Source organism: Dama dama, chromosome 17 (genome assembly GCF_033118175.1).
Source record: "Dama dama isolate Ldn47 chromosome 17, ASM3311817v1, whole genome shotgun sequence".
NCBI classification, from domain to species: domain Eukaryota; kingdom Metazoa; phylum Chordata; class Mammalia; order Artiodactyla; family Cervidae; genus Dama; species Dama dama.
In genome coordinates this window covers 25959214-25981987 of record NC_083697.1, presented here as the reverse complement: position 1 = coordinate 25981987, position 22774 = coordinate 25959214, and the positions used below count along the sequence as shown (strand labels likewise).

At 37.5% G+C, this 22774-nt stretch overlaps 1 protein-coding gene across 7 annotated transcripts in view; it reads left to right on the top strand.

The window, feature by feature from the left end:
* The window catches only part of NPNT (nephronectin), a 76242-nt gene that overhangs the window by 14029 nt on the left and 39439 nt on the right, over positions 1-22774 (top strand). For 3 of the 7 annotated variants that reach the window (XM_061164264.1, XM_061164262.1, XM_061164268.1), the window contains exons 3-4: positions 5642-5692; positions 20707-20799. In XM_061164264.1, the coding sequence (XP_061020247.1) occupies positions 5642-5692; positions 20707-20799 (144 nt within the window). Of the gene's footprint in view, positions 1-5523; positions 5543-5641; positions 5693-20706; positions 20800-22774 lie in introns of those variants that run through there. The other 4 variants (XM_061164266.1, XM_061164263.1, XM_061164269.1 and 1 more) reach the window with 2 other exon arrangements.

The following is a 22774-nucleotide window of genomic DNA, read 5'->3' as shown; positions in this document are numbered from 1 at the left end:
AAAAGCTAGTCCATATATCTTTTCTTTTTTAGCCCATGTATTTTAAAGATCAGTTAGCAGTCGATGGAGTTGATACCTAGAGGCACTGGGAATAGAATACAGATAGATGTCTCCTAGGATCCAGTATAAAGAGGCTCTGCAAAAAAATCAGCGGGAGAATTTTTTTGTGTCAATTTTATATGAGTTATTATTTTTGTATTCATTAAACATCAGTGTGAAAGTCATTACCATTTTGCATGTACTTTCTCATTTTCGTGCAAATTATGACTTGGGATAGGTGGTGAGGCACGAACATTGCTTCCAGGCATCATTTATCTTAACTTACGCTGTAACATGGAATAAGCAGTGAGCCCAGAAACAACAAAATCTTTGACTAGTGCTCATTTCCCCAAAGCTCCTGATTGTTATACATGTGCAGAGGAGCCAAAATGACTCTTAGTTTTTATTCTAGTTCACCTGGATCTCATGGAAGGCTGCTTTAAATAAGCTGCTTAGACCTGAATAGACTCAAAGCAGAGTCTCAGGTCACCATCCAGACACAAACTTACCTTCACTGGGGCCCGAGGAAAGCCTGCCTGGGCTTCCCAGGTGGGGCTGTTGGTAAAGAACCTGCCTGCCAGCGCAGGAGACATGAGACGCGGGTTTGATCCGTGTGTCAAGAAGATCCCCTGGTGGAGGAAATGGCAACCCACTCCAGTATTCTTGCCTGGGAAATCCCATGGACAGAGGAGCCTGGCGGGCTACAGTCCATGGGGTCACAAAGAGTCAGACACAACCGAAGTGACTTAGCACACACACATGAGGAAAGGCTCGTTCTCAGGGACTCCTGAAGCTCCAGTGGCAATGGAACCTGAAACTCTGGGGACACATATGCCCAGGAAATCACTCCGTATCTGTCTCTCTCTCAAAAAAGAAGAGGACTCACCATGTATCTTGAGAGGGCACCAATCCAGTGAGTCCCCCATCTCTTTAGGAGAAACACAGAGAGGGGTTTTGAATGCCTTTCCTCAAAGATTAGCACCAACGGAGAATCTAACCTGTCCAAAAATTGCCACCCTGTATCAACCTGGAGGGGAGCCAAGGAGTTTACATTGCCAGGGCCAAGATCTTACCCTTCTTTGTGGGGATAAATAAATGATCAGTTCTCAAAGAACAAAGCAAAGATAATTTGGCTTGAAAAAATTTAAAAGTGGTATCAATCACTGCCCATAGCACATAGGCTTAATGTGATTGACCATGCATCCCTGGAAATTGACCAGAGCAAACTGGTTGCAAAGTATGTATCTAGTTACTTAAAAACTGGTGTGTTGCAAAGTGCAGAGTTCAGTTAAATAATATCAAATATAAAGAAACTTATACTTGTGCATTTTAAATATATTGAGTGCATTTTAATGCACTAAAGCTTCATTTAAAATTTTCCAGTTTTACCACTTAAATTACTGCTAGTACCTAATTCAGATAATTATGGTCACAATATAATTACTAATAAAATTCCTAATAAAGCCAGCATAAAGGAATACATTATAGCCTAGATATGATGAAGTATTATTATATAGTAAAATAATGGCAGATACCTATGTGTTGTTACATATTCTTTTAGAGATATTCTCAAGAATTTTAGTTTTACCTTAGCCTATGAAACACAAGTCAACTTGTTGTTCTTATCTGATTGAAGGAGAAAGAGAGATGAATAATCAAGTTGGCTTCTTAGCTTTATCGTAGTTGATTTTGGAGAAGAAACAGTTTTCTTTTTAATTATATTTAATTAGAAGCCCTCATTTTTTGCTATATTTAACCAAAGGCTGGAGACAGTCTTCATAGGTACTAGATGCCAGGGAAATCCAAGTTAAGACTGAAGATTTGCTGTAGGTGATTTGAATGAGGGTAGTCTAGAATCAAATAAAATTTAAAACTGAACATTTAATTTGGTCAGTATGTCTTTAACTGTCCTGTAGATTAATGATATAAATTCTCCAAATCTGACATTGTTTTCCTATTATAACATCATTATATCACAAGGTTAAGGTTGTCTTTTGTAAATATTATTGACTTATTCTCAACTTTTAGGGACTGTGTCATCACAGTTGTTAAAATTTGCACTAATATACACAAATGAAGAAACTAATATTTTTGGATTTATGCTTAACTTTGCCAAAAACAATGCTGTTTTACGAAACTTTAGCCTTGTTTTCATAGATCAAAGTTTTCAAACTCAGTTTCTATGAAAAATCCTTAAATGGTCAGAGGTGTGTATTTAGCACAGAAACTAACTCCTTGGATCAACTTTCTGAATATTAGCTTCTTGCCACCCAAAATATTTTTCTAAAGCCTTTGTGACCTCTTCTTTTCTTTCACTGTTAAGGTTTTGTAGGTACTTGAAATCTACTGTCCAAGTGCTTTCATGCCAACAAATAGCAAGTAATAGAAAAACACAAATTGCAGCTTATATGTAAACATATTTTTTTTTAATGTACATGGGTTAGGGTACATGATTTTATACAATTTACTATGGTGATAGTTTCTACTAGATAAATTGTCCTAAGTTCATCTGATTACATAAATATTTCATGGTGTTTCATATTGATAATGTTGGTTTCAAGTTCGCCCCTTAGATTGTTTTTAAATCACTGATGCATTAAAAAGCTTATTACATCTTTGTGTATGGTCCAGACATGACGGAGCAACTTCGCTTTCACTTTTCACTTTCATGCATTGGAGAAGGAAATGGCAACCCACTCCAGTGTTCTTGCCTGGAGAATCCCAGGGACGGGGAAGCCTGGTGGACTGCTGTCTATGGGGTCGCACAGAGTCAGACACGACTGAAGAGACGCAGCAGCAGCAGCGGTGTATGGTCCAAAATTACGATATCCCCCTGTATAGCTTATTTCCTAATTAAGGCAAAATTGTGTTTTTTTCTTTTTTTTTCCCAGATAATATTTTTTTCCATGTTTTTTTCTTAAGCAATTAAAATGGGGGAGAAAATACAAAATTATGAAAAGGTAATTTGTAGATTTGTTCAATGTTCTGTTCTCTAATCTTGTGTTGAGGTTTGATGAATTTTATAACTTAAATACTTACAAAGTAGTGGGAAAATTCCAGGTTGTTACTCAAAATTCTATTCATGGGATCTGTTGTCTTGGATGTTGCTTTAATAAACATGCAGAGTTGGAGAGCTGTCTATAAATAGTGTTTCCTGGGCTAATATTAACTTTTTTGACAATGAGAAATACATGAAATTTTGAGTCGAGACATGGAGAATGTCTTAAGAGTTACTACTTTTTCCAGTTGGAAATTAGGGTTGGAAGATAGAGGTGCAGATTCTGGGAGGACCAGTCCCTTTCATCTGGGAGCCTGGATTTATCGCTTTGAAGGAAGTGTGTGTATCATGCTTCAGAGGCTGTGTGATGATACACCATAATATAGGGATCCCTTTGGATAATACAGAGGCTCAATTCCTTTGGGTTTCTTATCCCTTATTTTCCCTAACTCTGTCCAGGGCCCAGAATGGACTCCAAATCTGTGACCTGTGTTTAGCAGGCAAGAAAAGACATCCCCAAATTGTTTAGCTTCTCTGGTTTATATTAGTTACAATTTTATAAAGTCATCAGAGTGCTTATGATGTTTAAGGATGCCTAATAATCACGGAGACCTGTCTGTAAAGTCAGAGTGTCACTGGGAACCCTCGGGTGAACTGAAGCGGTGGTCTGGGGCAAGTCTCAGGAGAGACTTCTGCAGTTCAGAGTTCTCACTGTGTGGCTTGGAGCTGGCAGGATTGCATGTATTAAACACCATGGCTTTTTATAGTGGCTGTTGGAAAACTGATTATCAGGAGAAAATGGACAGGCGTTTCTATATTATGTGCTACTAATGAATCCTATTTTAGTGCTTTTCACCGTGGGGTTTATACCACACAAAAAAATACATGCAGGACATTTATTTTGGGCAGCTTTCACAAAAATTGTGGTGATGGTTGCCTATGAAAATTTCCTTACACATCATTAGAGAATAGATTCCAGAAACTTCCTGGAAATAATTAGTCCAAGTATAACATTGCTTTGATTTAAAATGCAGTTTTGTATAGTTTTAAAATGTAAATTATAGAATATGGGACCTTGGCTAAAATTTCATTCTGGAAGTCTTATTTAATGGATGTAGATACCAATACCATAAAACTTGCTAAATCTATGTGTGTCAACACTGATTTAAGTGAAGTAGGAGAAATGTGGCCCAACTAAGATATTATGAGACAAAAATAAACTATACAGAACTGTATGGCTGCTTGGTACTAACATAACTAGTTAGAAAATAATGATGTTTGCTATTCTTTATTAGCTTGTTTCACCTTTTTTAAAAAAATCATTTAATATTTTTTCTTGATAGATTATTCAAAATTGATATTTAAAGAATATTAAAGAAACAGTATCCTTTTATATTTTTCCTTCTCATACATAACCATAGTCATAGTTTTCCTTAATATGTGATCCAGAATATAATTTGCAATTTATGCTTTGATTTATTTTCTGCTTTTTGCTTAGATTGTACCTGATATATTTCATTATTTTAAGAAATGTTTCAACATCAGGAGTTCTTTTAAAGTTAGCAACAACAACGAAAACAACATGCTAACTTGTAAACCCAACAGACATGAAAATAATACTCTAAAAAAGCAAATGTTATGTGTGCCTTTAAAAGTACAAAGCAATCATTCTGGATCGATAAACTACTACTATGAGTCAAATTGGACTTACAGTTTTTTTCTTCTGATACTACCCCGAAGAAGGCTCTATTCACCTTGCTTTAAATTATACAAACAAATAACACAAATAGACAGTTAAAGTGAATATTTTGTGCTTTAAAGAAGACTAATATTTTATGCTAAGAAGGCATTGATCCAAAAGAGAAGTAATAAAATCATCTCTTCCCTTACCTCTAGGATTTCTAGGCTGGTCGAACCCTGACCATTACTAGTAGTGTTTCAGATTTCTTCCATTTACTTTCATTATACTGGGTTATTTGTATCTTCAAGTGAAATGGCTGAGCTTTCCCACTAATTCCCGTTGCTATTGACAACCAAAGCAGCCATGCAAGAAGAAAATGCTGTGGAAGGAAAAGAAAAAACCTTAATATTTCCTCCCCAAAGTTGGAGAGAAAGGGGAAACACAGTATGTAAGAAACAGGTAAGTAAAAAAATATATCAATTTAAAAAACTACCAGCCTTGGTTACTAATTGATCAAAAGTTTTAATTTTTTTTTCAGATATTTTGTCCAATACTCATTTAAATAAAAGGATACTGTCTCTTGGAACCAAAAATTAATATTCTGAAGATTAAAAATTGGATTGAAAGCTACAATGTCACTAGAGGTCTGAAATATTTTAATTTAGAATTTGAACTATGAAAGAATAGCACAACTTCAATTATTGGTTAATATTTTTGTTACAGAATGTTTTTTAATGACAAAATGGTGACTAAAATATTACTATTTTAAACATGTCCTAGATTTTTTTTTTTTGTTTCAGAAAAGCACTGAAAGTTGCAAATGTGTAAGTCTCCGGGAATGTAACAAGTTGATAAATGCCCAAGTCCAGCCTCCTTACAGAGAAAAGATCTGGAATTTCTTTTTTTGGACATTTGTTTTGCAGCTTTCTACGTCTTAAGGCAGAGAATAGCCAGGATAAGGTGCCCGCTCAAAGGTTAGATGAACATCTTTTTTGAAATAATTTCGGCTAATCTATGTCTTGAAAGGCATACTTCTCAATAATAACTTTATAAAGTTATTAATAAAACTTAACACTAGTTGTGTTCTTGAGTTGCTTTTTGGGGGGAAGCTGTATTCCTTAGAGATGTGTTTATTCTGTTCATAATTTTGTTTTCAGTTCTTACATTAAACTTTTCCATTTCAGTTTATAATTCCTTTCTTCTTCTGTTTTACGAATCTAATAAGTTGACCTCCATTCTAACCTAAAGGACAGTTTATATTTTTAATACTTAAAGAAGCAAAAAAAAAAATCCACCAAATGAAATTACTAACACCATCCTATCATTAACCTGAGAGAATTGTGTCTCGTATTAATTAATTCTCCATGGAAAAATCAGGTAAGAAATATTTTTATTGTGTAACATATGTAAGATGTTGTACTAGCACCTAGGAGTGTTCGTGCTATGATTTTGGTGCATAAGAAGTTTCTTGTTTTAAATATTTTTGGAAGTGAACAATGTCACCTGACAAATCATCCTTATGATACTTAACTGGAAACTTTTGGTGAAATATGTGTTATTCTGTTTTATGGATTTGGTACCAAGAAGACAATGTACTTTATATTTTTACATGTCAGAGAAAGTGTCTCTAAGGGGAGATTTTAATGAAACCATTTGGGAACAAGATTGATAGTTCTAGAAATAAATGTTAAGACTTTTTTCTGTTCAGAGAGACTTAAAAATCAAAGCATGTGTATCTTATATTTACTGTCAGCTATAGGATTAACTAGCAGAGCTATGACTGAAGGTAAGGAGTCAGAGCCAAAGAATATAATTTGGGTTTTGTCCCTAGCACATGTGGGTTCAGGACTCTTTCCTGTGACTCACAAACTATGACATACTAGATGTTTTATTTAAGTTTTCTGAACCATGGTTTCCTAATCTTTAAACCTACTGGCAGGATTGTTGCTGGCCATAAGGAGAATGCCTCCTCCTCATGCAAAACAGTTCTTGATAAGTGTTGAAACTTTGAAACGGTGTTTTACTAGGGTCCATGATAACATCCATGGTATGTAGCATGCTTTAAATTACACTTTGTTTACCATGCCCATCATTTGGAAATAATCCCTTGAAAGTAGTAGAAAATTTCTCAAATTATTCATGTCTAAAGTAAAAATTGTCATTGGACAACTGCCTGTGCTTCTGAACCATTCCTTTTCCACTTCTTTAATAACATCCATTTGCAAACGTCAGAATGAGGTATGGTTTTGGTTCCCTAGCCCAGGGAAAAGGAACCGGAAGAACTGAGAATGGAATTGTAGAATTACATGTAAAGTTGCTTAGATATTTATTTGACACACATTTGAGAGCTTACTAAAGGGTAGGAGCTAAGTTAGGGGCTGGGAGAGAGACATTTAGTAAAAGTTTAATCCAAGTTTAGTAAAACATGGACTCTTGCTTGGGAGGAGCTTATTCGATAAGATGGTTGTTTCTTATTCCTTCCGGGATTCTGAAGTAGGCAAGAGTTAGGGATTAAAGAGCTGAGGCTATTTAGAGGAAGAACTACTTCTGCCGGAGTGGATCAAGGAAGATTTCACAGACTCAGTGGGCTTCAGTTGATTCATTCATTCAGTAGCTACATACTGAGGGCTATTCCCTGTCTCATCCTGGGCCAGCCACTGCAGACATCAGTAAGATGAAGCTACAGGCGTTGATGTCATTTCCTGTCTGTGTTGAAGGCCCACAGATGAAGACGATATTGGATGAGAGGTGTGTTTTGATGCAGGTGTGCTTTGAGATAGGCACTGTGAAAGCCCATCGCAGTGGACAGTGTCTCAGCCAAGAGTGATGGACTGGTGGTCCAGCTGTATCCTGAGGGCTAAGTCAAGTGAAGCACACCCGGGCCATACCAAAAAATACACTGAAGCTTCAGAAGCCAGAGTGAGGGGCACATCCCAGGAAATGTGAGAACCTTCATCTGGACATTGGGGTGTGTGTTTGAAGGGTATGTGATGACAGGTGCTGTGGGAGAGGGAGAAATGAGCTGACTTGTGGAAGGCCTCTGACGGCATCTTAGAGTAGTGTTTATCCCAGAGTTGTAGAGGAACATTGTGTAGATTTTAAGCAGTGGAATTGCCTAATCAGATTTGTGTTTCAGAAGTTGTAAGCTGGTTCTGATGGGTCAGTATTCTTGCCTGAAAAATCCCATGGAGAGGAGGAGCCTGATGGGCTACAGTCCATGGGGTCTCAAAGAGTCAGACACGACTAAGCACACACACATACATCAGATCTAGCATACAGGTGAATTTAGTTTTGCTCACTGAGAGTTTGAACATTTTTTAAAATAGTTGCCAGTGTTTCTGAGGAAAAATGGAGATCAGGCTTTGTTGATAAATCAGTTGCTCATCTTGCTACAAGGAATTGGTGGGCTGGAGTTGCTTAGTGCTGGCCTGTTTGGACGAAGCATGCACTCTATTTTACCATAGGACTCACTGCTTCAGGACAGATGCGCAGGATCTGTAGGCATTTGGGTTCTAGGGCCACTTTCTGAACATTTTTGCTGGTTGGCAATTAAGAGAGAGCCTTTTGAGGCTCAGGGCTAGAGGCTGTTACAGTAAACCTGGCAAAAAATTTTTATCTTGAGTGACTCTGGTGGGAACAGAGAAAAATAGGGATTGACGGATAATAAAAAGAAAGGATGGAGAGGTGTGTATTAGGACAGGGGTGGGGAGTTCAGGCTTGCTGGTCAGACCCGGCTATTACGAGACCTGTGATTTTGAGAAACTTACCTGACCTTTCTGGGCAATAGCTTCTTTTTTGGTAAAATATAGATTAAGAACTCAACCTTATTGGGTTTTTTTATGAAGATCAAATGAAAACTGTGAAGCACTTAGTTCAGTAATTATTATTTCACATTCAGTAAAATGATAGCAGATGGTGTGAGGAAGATGAAATCAAGGATGATGCCCGGGTTTCTGGTGTGTGATTTGATGGGCTAGAGAACATGGGAGAAAGTGCAGGGGATGACCTCAGTGTTGGATGTGACATCTATCAGTTCTTGTGAGACTCGGAAGTGGAGAGATGTGATACTGTGGTGGATTCCAGGCCTAGAGCTCAAGGGCCAGATCTGAGTGGGGCACCAGCTGGGATTGAATGGTCTCTTCACTTCTGTCCTACTCACAACTTCCTTCCCCACCATCATCTTCCATCAACATTAATAATCCTCACAACTTCCTCCATAGAAGAATAACGTTAAACTTATCTGAGGACTGTGGGAGAGGGAAAATACTGTATTGTGTGTGGGCTGAAATGTTCTCTGACAGTTTTTGGTTCTCGACAAAGCTTCCTTCCAGTTTACCATTTTGGCCTTTAGCCGAAAGAAATGAGTAATTCAACATTTGTTTATATCAAAGGCTGAAAAAGAGAACCACTCTCTATAAACATTCTATCTTTCTTCCCCTTTTGGTTAGCTTTTTCTGTATCCCATCACTATCACTTCTAATTCTAAGCAGATACTCAACTCAGAATGAATTGTTGTTAGGAATGAATAGCTACATTGTGTGTGTGTGTGTGTGTGTGTGTGTGTGTGCGCGCGAGCACACGCGTGTGCTTAGTCGTTCAGTCATGTCTGACTCTTTGTTACCCTTTGGACTGTAGTCCGCCAGGCTCTTCGGTCCATAGGATTTTCCAGCAAGAGTGCTGGAGTGGGCTGCCATTTCCTACTGCAAGAGATCTTCCTGACCCGGGGATCGAACCTGCAATCTCCTGTGGCTTCTCTATTGCAGATAGATTCTTCACCAGCTGATCCATTGGGGAAGCCCACACTTATGTTAGAAGTTTATATTCTTTCTTATTAGAATATAGTGTGATTCAGCCCTGCCTCGGGTCCTGGCTCAGATGCCACCTTCATTCTGCCTTCCTAATTTGAGTGACAGGAAGTCTCTTCTTTCTCTACATTGAGTTATAATGCTGGCGTGGCACCTGTCTCATCCTGCTCTACACTGGGATTATTTGTGGATCTATATCATTTGTTCTGCTAGACTGTTAGTTCCGTGAATCTGGGGACTGTGTCCTATACCTCTTTAGCTCAGTCAGTACTTTGAAGGTATAAGGACCAGTCACTTCTATATAAAAGAAATAAAAAATGTGAACATGCTGTAATCTTACTAATCTTTAGGAAAGACAGTTTACTGGGAAAATAACTATATTTAATTTGTCTGCCTTTCTTATGACCTTACCACATATTGTATGAAAGATCTTAACACTTGAGGAAGGTTCTTAAATCAATGAACATGCTTGAAAAGACAAAGTGTCATCTGATTGTGACATCTACTTCTTACAGTTGATTAATTGTTCGCCATTATGGATGAAATGTTGATTCTTTGAGTATTAGTGTCTTTAAGCTGGTGACTGCCTTATCTTAGAAGGATTATGTTTTGTCCTGTGGACATAATCACAGTGGACTATCCTTGTGCTGCCAGACCCTCTCTGCTTCACACATCTCTGGCTTTGTTTATGATGCTTGTTCTGAATAAAAGGCACTTCACCCATCCACATGGTGAATTCCTACTCATCTTTTAAGATTCAGTTCACATTTCCTCTTGCAAGCCTTTCCTGACATTTTCCCTACTCCTGCCTGCCTGCTGAGAAATTCTTTCTTCTATATTCTTTTAACACCTTGTATACCTGTCATGTCTGTCTTTGTTAGGAGACTGTGTGAAATTTCAGAACAGATGCTGTGTATTTGAAGAGCTCAAAGTCTAGTGGAGGAGCAAGGTAAGAATAATACTTGTGATAATATAGGATGGGGTGTGTGTGTGTATACATACATATACATATAGTTTATGGCACAGAGGTTTATGAAAGTGCTGAGGAGGGCCCCAAAATCAGAATGAGGGGCTAAAGCAAATATTATTTAAGCTGAGTATTGAAGCTGTCTAGATGTTAGTCCAGCAAAGGGAAGAACAACAGTCTGTGTAAAATCATGGGAGTATTGGAGTATGTGATTTCCTGGGAACTACCATTAGTTGGTCTGTTTGTGGATGTGAATGGAGAGGAGACTGGTGGGATAGGCAGGAGTCAGATTGTGAAATGTGGTGGTGAATGCCATACAAAAAGTTTGAACCAACATGATGAGCTCCAACTAAGCATGAAGGGGAGTCGGTGAGTGCATGGGGAGAATGGCATGGTGAAATCATGGTGAAGCCTGTTTTTAGTGGCGGTCCCTCTAATAGCAGATGATACCTGAATTGAAGTCCACAATCCTGGAGGCAGGGAGACCTTTGTGCCACCATTTATTTAATCAATCCCTTTTTGATGAACATCTGTTTTCAAGTTTCTGTGTAAGGTCCTCCATCAGATAAATTTGGAACAATGAGTGAAGTAATGCTTTCCTTTAAAAAAAAAAAAAAGTGAGCCGCATTGACAGAATGCCTGACATCCTGCATTTCTGGGTACAGTCACGTTTGGTTCCATTTTAAAAGTGGTTAATAAATGGCTCAACTCACTGTCTATCAGTGACTCTTTAAACATAAGGATTTGGGTCACGGAAGGAAGTGGTGATGTTACTTTAACACTTTCTGGTCTTTTTTGATGACTGCTCAGCACCCCTATTCAAAATTAGAGCATCATCTCCTTAGCTAAAACACATATAATTTTCACCTAATATGTATTTCATCATTGCTTGCTTGCTTAGCTATGTCCGACTATTTGCAATTCCACAGACTGTAGCCCGACCAGACTCCTGTGTCCATGGAATTTTCCAGGCAAGAATACTGGAGTGGGTTGCCATTTCCTACTCCAGGGGATCTTCCCAATCCAGGGATTGAACCTGAATCTCTTACATCTCCTGCATTGGGGGGTGGATTCTTTACCACTGTGCCACCTGGCAGTCTGTATTTCATCATAATCTCAATGAATTCTTATATTATGGTATCCGTGTTTTGTAAATTTTTTTCCTTTATTTATTTATTTATTTTTTCAGTGGGTTTTGTCATACATTGATATGAATCAGCCATAGATTTACACGTATTTTGAAAGAAATCTGTTAGCACTATTTCCTTTCCAAAACCTTTTCTGACTCCCTTAAACCTATGTAATTGATCACTTCCTCTCCTGTATCCTCTACACATATCTGTTATTAAGATATCTTTGCTTACTTCTGTCTCTCCTCACTCATCTTCGCTAGTTGAGGGTGAGGACTTGATCTCTTACTGATTTTATTATCCCTAGTCCTTAATACAGTTTCTTAGACACTGTAGCAATTCCTCTTTGTTGTTCTTATAATTCTGTTTATAGATTTTTTTTTTTTTGAACTCTTACTATGAGGTGGGTACTGTTCTAAGTACTTTATTTGGATTTTCTCATTTAATCATCCCCATAAACCTATGGGTAAACTCTATATGCACCCTGTTGGCTTACTACTTTTTAAGTAAAAAATGGCAGTGCTGACACTTTCCTCTGGTTCAACCTATGATCTTCATTTTAGAGCAGAGAGAAGCTGAATACTCTGCAAGGTAGATCTGGGGCCCCGGTGGCCTGACTCCAGCACGTGTGCTCTTAGCCCCTTCTCTAGAGTGCCCTGAGTAAACTGCAGCTCACAAGTTAAGAAATATTTGTCAGAGTGATTAAGTAATATTTGTCAAGGTATGCATATCAGCCTACTTGTGTTTATACATATTTTCCCATTTTTGTTCTTGAAAACTTTCAAATCCACACAGGAGTTAAAAGTATAGCAACAGTAAATAGCTGTGTACTTTTCATGTACAGCAGTGAACATATTACACATGTGCAGCGATGCGACATCCACTCCTCCCCCTCTCTTTCTCTCTCCCCACCCCTGCCCCCTTCTCATCTGCACACACACACACACACACACACACACACACACACACACACACACACACAACTAGTAAGCCATTTGAAAGTGGCTTAGATATAATGGCTTCTTGTACTTACATACTTTAGCATGCATGCCATGTCACACTTAAATTTAACATAGGTACAATAATATTATGTAGCAAACAGTCCATGATTAGATTTCCCAAATTATCTCCAGATGATTTTTATGGATTTTTTGCATCCAGAGCCAATCATAGATGTTTCATTTAGATGACATTCCTTAGAACAGTTCTAGACTTACTTTTTTGTAGATCTGAATTTGAAGTTTCCTCATCATATAGACTTCCCTGGTGGCTCAGACGGTGAAGCGTCTGTCTACAATGTAGGAGACCCAGGTTCAATCCCTGGGTCTGGAAGATCCCCTGGAGAAGGAAATGGCAATCCACTCCAGTACTATTGCTTGGAAAATCCTATGGACAGAGGAGCCTGGTAGGCTATAGTCCATGGAGTTGCAAAGAGTCGGCCATGATTGAGCGACTTCACTTCACTTTAAACTTTTTTTGGCAAAAATATTACATAGGTGATCATGTATTGTGACATTCCCATTGCACATAATGTCAGTTTGTTCTATAATTGGTGGTGCTAAGTTTGATCACTTGATTAAGGAGTCTACCAGATTTTTCCACTGAAAGGCACCTTCTCTTTGTAATTAGTAAGTAGCCTATGGGGTGATACATTGAAACTCTTTGAATTTTTCTATTCCCTAACAAAATTTCACCCAGTGAAAGCTTTAACATCTATGGATAATTTTTACTCAAATTATTTCAATCGTGGTTGTAAAATTATTTTTTCAGATTCTGTCATTCCTTCTGCATGTTTGCTGGCATTCTGTAGAGGAGCTCTGTTCTCCTTTTTAGAATCACTCTGGACCCATGGATTCTTTTATTATTCAGTTGTTATCAGTTACTATCCTTATTCTTCTTGGTGCTCAAATTATGCCAAATTTGGCTAGTGGGAACACTTCCAAATAGCTCCTGTGTCATTTTCACTTGTTTCCCTAATTTTTTGAATATGTCTTTGCTTTTTGTCACAGCAAAATATTCCAGCCTCTCTGCTTAGCCCTGATTTTATTGTGGAATGGTATTTGGAAACAAAGATATGGATGTTATGTGTGCTCATTGCTACTGTTAACCCTACTTAAAGAAAACCTCCCCCAAATCTACTTCATACTTCCAGATAAGTAATAACACTTTATGAAATGTTCTTAAAGTCTCATTTAGCATTAATCTAAGTTTCAGTGTTCTACTACAATGAAAACAGAAAAAAGTTAAAATTTCAAGTAAACCATAAATGACAGTACTTTTCAGAAGATTCCTTAAGTGAAAATGGATAGTGCTTAATTATAGTATGTAAAAGTTGGTTTGAGATTCAAAGATGCAGGCACTTATTTTCTTTGGTCTACTTCAGGAATTAAAAGTTAAATAGAGATTAAATAGACGCTTGAGAAATTTGAATTGGATGTTCCCCAAAAGACAAAAATAAATGAACCAGACAGCTCTTGGAAAATTAACATTACATATAGAACAGAAATCCTTATTTATTTTAACTTCGTACTCCAAATTATCAGCTGATTGACTTAATATTTGACTGTAGTTTATGATTAGTTTAAGTTCTTAATGAAAATAACGTTTCTTAAAATGTGAGAGCAAAAAAATCATAGATGTAATAATATATCAGAAGAGATAACAATTCTATATACTTCATTAGTGATTCAGAATCTGGCTTCTGTACCTAACAAGCAGTGAAGTAAAAAGATGATTTTATGTTGAAATATTCTGGCCGGGTTACTTTAATTTTCTCAAATTATAGATTGTATTGCTAACTGTGACTTCTTCCTAGAAGTTTTATGCCTTCCTAAATACTTTTATGCCTTTAATTACCTTTGATATTCTCTATCCCTCTCATCCTTCCCTGGTTAGTGTTTTCACTATAACCTCACTCTCCTCTCTTCCAAATCCACTCATAAAGCTAGGTTTCTGGAGTTTTTCTGAATACCAAAAGAATTAGAAGATTATAAGAAATTTTTTCTGAAATCAGGCAAATCACTTAACTTTCTGTCCTCTTGCTTGTCTGCTGGTAAAATAAGGATAATGTCTGTCTCTCTCTTGCCTTATATGGATATTGTGAAGGTAAATTTAATCAGTCATATAAAGTGGTTTTGCGTTCTGTATTCATGAGATCGTTTAACAGATAGTTTTTTTTATAATGATAACAATCAGAGGCACTTTTACTCCAGTTTTTACAACAGAAGGGATTTAGATTTGAAAATAGGATATTCAACACTAGAATACAGGATATTAGGAGGCTGGAGAGTTGTTTTCCTCTGGAGATCTTGGGGTCTATACGGTTCTTCTCTCTGGGTTTGTGGGACCTATGATAAAGGAAGCTCAAGGCCCTTTTCAGTGGAGCCTCTGAAATTCTGCCTCCATTCCTTCCAGCTCCCATTAACACAGCAATGGCTTGCTTAAATGCCTCTTTTAGCAACTCTCTCTCTTCCAAGGCCTGTTGCTCTTTGAAAAAGATACTCCTCATTTTATGTTCCTCTTTCCTGAAAATGAGTGTATCCATATCTGAGTTCTGTGAAGCTTGTTAGGTGTCATGAGCACTCTAGGAAATGTCCCAGTTTTGTATCCGTTCATTCTTCTGCCCTGCTCTTGCATACTTTATGTCATCCTTGTTTTCAAATCACACACCCTGGAGAGCAGTTTCTTTGTTCTGCTTTTAGTGGTGCCATGTCTGAATAGCAACATGATGGAGACTGCAAAAATTACCAGTGATTCTTAGGATTTGAAAGACAATCTTCTCTACGTTAAGAAAATACTTCTCAAGTTACAACATGATATAGAATAGGAAGATTACAAGTGATTTTTAAGATTCAGAAGACCATCTTATTTACGTTAAGAAAGTACTTCTTAAGTTACAACAACACCTGAGGTTGAGTTGGCTTTTCCCTTGCTGCTCTCCAGAGCCAACATCTGCTTGGGCAACTCAGGATGTTCATTTTTTTTTTTTTTAAACAAATGTTGGCACTTGACTCCCAACTGTGATTAGATTACATAAGATATTATATAGAACTGATGTGGGAGTTTAATTTTCCCTATTTTATTTGATAATATTGTCTAACTTAGTGTCAGAAAACATTGTCCAACTCTCAGAACCTCAGTTACATCAGTTAGGATGAATTTTTAAGAGGAAAATCTTAGATTGCAGTCAAACAGGAACATGTGCCATTAAAGAACTATGTTTGCTTTGCCAGTTGAGACTTGTTTCTTTAGTTCAAGTAATGGTTTAGGGGTTATTTTAAGGGCACTTTGGAGATTGTGTTGTAGGAATGTTACAGAGTAAATTTTGAGTGTGATATGCCCATTTGACCTTAATTCCAACATCTGATTTTGCGGGGAAAAGAATCTGTCGTGCACTGACTACCTGTGATCCTCACCTGAATTTGGTTTCTTGAGCTGCTGAATCATATGTGGATGCCAGTGGTCCTCGTGGACCAAATGTGGCCCAGACTCCTTGTGGCTGATTCACAGGAAGCTCAGAGAAACCGCGCTGACTTCTGATTAACCTTTAGTAACAGCAGACACAGTGTTTCCTATAAGTCAGTATCTCATCTATTTTTGTTGTTTTGAGAAGGTCATTCTGAAATAGACTGCTAAAAAAAAAAAAAGTCCACTGATTTTTTTTTCCTTGACCTGCTGTTCACAGCAAGTGGTGAAGGTTGGTGTGTGCTGACCACTGAGAACTCACATTATGGTGAAATGGGTTGTCAAAAGGTGGGTCTGTTGACACAGAAGTTGGGAAGCATTTTTCTCTAATCTCAAGGTGGATCTGTGTTTTCTCATCTGATTTTTAGATGTAGCAGTGAAGTTCTTTAGATACTTGTAAAGGATATGATATTGTAGGTTTAAGATAACTTGACAAGTTGTGTTTCTTTACTAAGATTCAGTCATAACAGTTCTGTCCTTAGTGTGTATCCAGCATCTGCTGGCTTGATGGTAAACACATATTAAGTCCAGATTCCACAGCCTTGTGCTCAAGGATAGTCAGGTACTACTTGTAATTATTCTGTATTATAATTGTACTTGGCTGCAAATAGCACTGACACAAAGACCAGTGTCCTAAAAGGCTAGAATGGCCACTTAGGGTTAATATTATGACTTCTAGTTCAGCCTCTTTTCCGTTCTCAAGATTCATCCCATAATCACATAGTAGCCATTGTAGTTCAGCCATGACTTCTATATTCCAGGCAAGAAGACAGAGGATACACTAATCAGTCACCTTTTTAAGTAGCTTTCAAGCTCCAAAAGCTGCTGGAAGTCCCAATAATTTCTGCTGACCAGAATTTAGTCACTTGACTACCCAAATATGTCAGAGAGGATAGGGAATATAATTGTCTATTGCTAACTCATTACTTAGGACTTCTCTGGTGGCTCCGTGGTAAAGAATCTGCTTGCCAAAGCTGGAGAGCAAGAGATGCAGGTTTGATCCCTGCCTGGGTCAGGAAGATTCCCTGGAGAAGGAAATGGCAACCCACTCCAGTATTCTTGTCTGGAGAATCCCATGGACAGAGGAGCCTGGTGGGCCACAGTCCATGGGGTCATGAAAGAGTCAGACACGACATCGACTAAACAATAAACTCATTGCCTACTCCGAAAAAAAGACACTCTATTTTAAAGAAGAAGGGAAAAACAAATATTAGTGACAACCTAGCAGTTTCTGCCACCAGTGCCTTTTATGACTTAACACAATTTGCTCCCATCTGCTGTTCTAAGCATTTTACACTGTATGGCCCCACAGAGCCTTGCTGCTCCCTGAGAACGCCCTTCATTGTCCTTCCCTCAGCCTTTGCTCGCATTCTGAATGGCTTTGTCTCCCATCTCAGCTGCCTCTGCTTCCCTCTCAGGTGTTGCTCAGATCACATTTCCTGCAGGAAGCCTTTCTAGGACCACAGTCATGGTTCCCCTCTGCCCCTCCTCCTGCCTTTCATCTCATCTGTCACAGCTCTTGTTAACTTTCAGCCAACATGTTAAAATTTCAAAGTTAGTTTTCATATCCTCTGTGATCCCCTCTTCCCCCTCAGTTGCCTTGTAGAATAATTGCATCTACTCAATATTTAGTACATGTGTATTGAATTCCATTTCAGACCTAATGCTAGCAGGATAACTTAGGAGAAAGTCTTTTTGTGCAATAAGGGTGTTCTTTTTGTAAGGCAAAAAAAGAGATACGTCAAATTGTGAGTATCCTAGTCTGTTTAATAGCTGTTGACTAATATATAGGTGGTCGGTTACTTCAGTGAATAGTCTGTTAGGTAGAAGTGTAAATAGCAGTTTGTTTGAAAATACTGGCTCCCTAAACATGTAGGAAACATTAACAGCCTGGGCCTCTTGGAACGAGGGCATTTGATGTGCCTGAGATTAGGGCACTCCACTCAGAACAAACAATGAAGGAAGGGGGACAATAAAAACCTTTATTTCTGAAAAGCACCTGAAAGTACTATAAATGGATGGACTTTAGGCTGGTCAGTGGGTCAAAAGGCAACACAGCCTGGGTGCCTCATATGTAATTGTTTGATAAACTTTTTCATGCGCTACTTTCTAAATTTATTTTTCATGTTTTAGACATATTTTCAAAATTCAGTTATTTGGAGAGGTTTTTACCTTGACTTGAATTTAATTATTTTGAGGTGTTTACTTTTTTCCCCCTTCTTCTTTCTTAAAAATTTATTTTATTCCAGTCTAGTTGATTTACTAATTTTTTTTTTTATTTACTAATTTTTTTTTTCAATATGGCACTTGGGACGTGTCTGTGGTAACAATTTGGGTTGTATTCATATATAATTGTTAAGATTTATGGAACATCTTTCCTTTAAATTAAAAAAAATATTTTAACTTGCATTTCTGGAGTGGGCCTGGAACTCACATAAAGGATAGCTTGTTTCTGGGACTTCTTTTTAAAACTGCATATAAACCATCTACCATTTAAAACTGCATATAAGCCATACAGTTGACTGAAACATAATGTTGGAAGGACCTCCTAGATAGTTCATGTCTTCTCACTGCTTTCTGTTGAATGTCATGCCATATCTAAAATCTGATTTTTATGAATTTCCCCAGTGCATTTCTCTACCACTTATACTTGACTCTCTGCTCATCATTTCTTTCTGCAAGCTTTTACAGTAAATACCTATAGAGCAGCAGTAAGAATTAGTCATGGTGCAGAGTTCATTTGGGATGAGTAACACAGGCAGGAAAGGTGTGAAAGTAAGATTGGCAAACAAGCCTGTGGCGTGCTCAGCAAAGGGCAGGCTGGTGAGTCAAATGAGGAAATGTAGACAGCACCAAAGATAAAATGCACAACAGTTTCATAGGAGTGTTAGCGTTTTGAAGGAGATGATGTTTGAGAATTGTCCAAAAATGGGAGCACCTCCCAGGATGGAGAAAAGTGTGGGCTGATATGGAAGGGAGCAGGTGTCAGGTATTGGAGACAGGGTCACTGTTGACCCCTCTCCCCTTGGTCTTTAAGACCTATTTGCTCTTCACTTAGGGGTTAGTGAAGCCCATCTCTTCCTGTCAACAAACATAGATCATTTTATCTGCATGTCAGACTCCAGTTCATCCTGCATATCATCACCATGCTAATATTCCCAGGTTATTTTTATCAGGTAATTCTCCTAAAGATAATGATGAAGTGTTCACTTCTTGTAGACAAAGTGCATATTCCTCAGTCTGAAATTTAGGGAACATCATGATCTGGTACCACTCACCTATGATTGTCTACCTCTTATTCTTCCCCTAGTGTTTGCCCATCTCTTTGGCTTGATAAGCCTCCTCTAAATCAATGAGGCCCGTTTTCCTGTATAACTCTTCACACCTTGGATGGTCCACTGTCTTCTCTGTCTACCTGGCTTCAAGATCCACCTCAAGACCTCTTCTTTGAGGCTTTCTGTACAACTCTATATGGATATGTGATTATTTCTTCACAAATCCCACGTGTCCCACCATTTTTGCTCATAAATGTTACCTTGAATTAAAAACATGATTGCTTTGTCTTTGTGTCCAGATTGTAAGTTCTTTGAGACCAGTGACCACACTATACAATGATTTTTCATCTATTTTAATATCTGGTGTAGCACTATATACATATTTGGTATAGAGCAAGATTTCTCAATCTGGTACCATCACACTTGGAGCTGGATACTTTTTTTTGTGGGGAATTATCTGAGCATTGAAGGATGTTAAGCAGCATTACTATATACTCGTTAGATGCTAGTGGCACCCTGTTCCCAGTGTGACTGTAAAAAATGTCTTCATTTGTGCTGAATGCCCCATTGACAGCAAAATAGCCCCAGCTGAGAATTACTGTGTAAACAGAATAAATTCTTACCAGTATCTTGGCGGGAATTGAAGACTATGAAAATATTTGATCGATGGTTTAGAGCGTTTTGGGGTCCTGAATGATGACAAACTCAGCTGATGGAAGATTGGCAATGTAAAATGGAACTTCCTCTTTTCTGTGATAAGCTATAGGAAGCCTATTATAAATTGATGAGCAATTATGATGTAACTTAAGGAAGGGCAAAATGACAGAAGTATACTGAAGTTGAAGTTTCCAAAATACTGAGTTTTAGTTTCTAATTCATTTTGAACCATTTTATACTTGGAAATATCATTTCCAATAAAATATATGTTATTTAATTGGAAATTTATCTAGGGTTCATTTTTAACTAGTATCTTTGGATTGAGAATTTTGTTTTGAAGCATATTTTAGAAAAGCATTTTGAAATTATGGGTGCAGGTTATTGTAAAGTGATAACCATTGACAAAGATCAGTTGTATTTATATATAGTTTTCCAGTTTTTCTTCTTTTTTGGCTATTTGAATATTGTCCTCAAGTTTAGCAAAATTTCCAGCCCCAAGCAATACCCATATAAGCAATACACACACACACAAAATACATGTGTGTGATTGTGTGGTCTAGACAGTGCTTACTGCTCACTCTGTTGTAAGTTCTTAGTTTTTTCTTTGATTATCAAACTAGTACATGACAGATTCTGCATGGTTGACATGCTGCTGAACTAGAAATAATGCATGATACCCTCTTTCCACAGCTGTGTGCCAGCCACAGTGCAAACATGGTGAATGTGTCGGGCCAAACAAGTGCAAGTGTCATCCTGGATATGCCGGGAAGACCTGCAATCAAGGTAGGGAAACTGTGAAAAGTAAACAATCATAAACCCTCTCTGTCCCTACCTGATATAGAAACTTAAGTTCTCATGCAGACCACTTTTCCATGACCATTGTCCCCAAACATATGAGAGTCGTTTTGCTGAAAGATAAAAATCTAATAATGATAAATCTTGCTAAATTACTTAATTGTGGGGCAGGTAAAGAATTTCATCCTTTCATTCACTATTAATTATGAAAATGCATTTTGAAAAAGAAAATGACAGAGTCAGTGGAAGCCTCACGTCTGCTCCTCCTTGGTCTCCCACTATTTGGAAAACCTTAGCAAGCTGTTAGCCTCCTTGGAGCTCTCTGAGATGAAAACACTTTGATACTCAGTCAGGTAGGAGGTTTGGCTTGAAACTTTGAGGTCCCTTCCAACTCTGAGCTCTTTAATCTTTGTGATTCAATTCCCTTCAACTTTTGACCAGTTTGTAAGGTTCCTCTGAGAAATCATGATTTTGATTAGCCTAACAAGTTATTTTTAATTTGGTGTCAGTTGCTTATAAAAGCAAATCTTTATTTAGTCTTCATGGTGCTAAGGTATTTTGTATATGTTACCTGTTTTTATCACTACAAAAGCATTAGGAGGTAGAATTTTATTTATTACAATTAAGCTATAAATAATATTTCATTTTTCACTTGACAAGACATTGTATCTACTCAGTGTTTTGTCCAAGTTCACAAAATTAGTTGGTAAAAGATCTATGTCAACTTAGAGCTGTTGTCTATGTAATGCATATTCTTTCTACCAGTGTAGTTTTGGATGGAGAGAACATTGGAAATGTGATCCTCTGATTCGCTGCATTGCAAGGCTGACAAGGCTTGTCTGTTTAATTAATTTCAACCAAAACCCTTCTACCATTTGGAGCTAAAAACAGATGTAAAGAAAAGATAGGGTTAGATTTCACTAGAAAGATTCAAAAATAAAAAGAGTAAAATTTTTCATTTATTCCCTAAAGTAATATTTCCTAGCATTTTAAATCTCAAATGAAACAGTTTGTATAGGGTCTAACTGTCCCATAGATGTCTAGTTGACCTCATCTGATACAGAAATGGTCCCGTTGAAATATTCTTGTTCTTCAGCATCTGATGTTCCTTGAAGCGTGTCATGTAAACTTGTGATTTATAGACATAGTTTTCACAAGAATCAGGCCCACTGAAATTTGAAGGTATGGGTAATTGTTCCTGAACTACCAGATGAAATCCATGTTAGTGAAATGTGACATGTTTTTAAACCCATTTGATTTTAAAAACCCATTTAATTTTTCCTCTCCAGTGTAAGTTCTCAAGTAGCAGCATGTTTAGTTCTGATTTTTGAGTTGTCAGTGTCCATCTTAGAGTACCAGCATGCTTCTTTTTTTAAAGTGCTGAACATAAAGCTTCGCAGGTTTCATTAATATGTCAGCACCATGAAACATTATCCTCATGCCAGGAATGTATACAAAGAAGAGTATTAAAAGAAACCACTGTTGAGGTTGCAGAGAAATTCATTTAAATTTATTTGCAGGAGCTACAGCAGCTTTAATATGATTCAGAGACACCAAAACTATCATTGGAACATGGATCCATCTCTGGGGAACTCTGATTTTCAGAAAACTAGTTTACTGTGTACCTTTCCCTGCAATAATACCTGTTTCTCTTAAGAAAAATTGAAATATACTGAGTTGAAATCTTGCCTTCCCAAACTAAATATAGTTGGGGGGGAGAGGATTTTATCAGTGGCAAAGTGGGATTTTACACCTGCAAAAATAGTGAGCCCCACTGAAAATGTAATTTCAAGTTAAATCCTGAATATAAAACTTGAGTCCACAGTAAACCTACATGTTTTGATCATCTCTCTCTTTTTCTTTCTTACCATATAAGCAACTGTGGCAAGTTACATTCTTTGAGAGCAGGAACCATTTGTGGGGTCCCTCTGATTTTTTAGTTCCTGAAAATTTTTATCAAAAT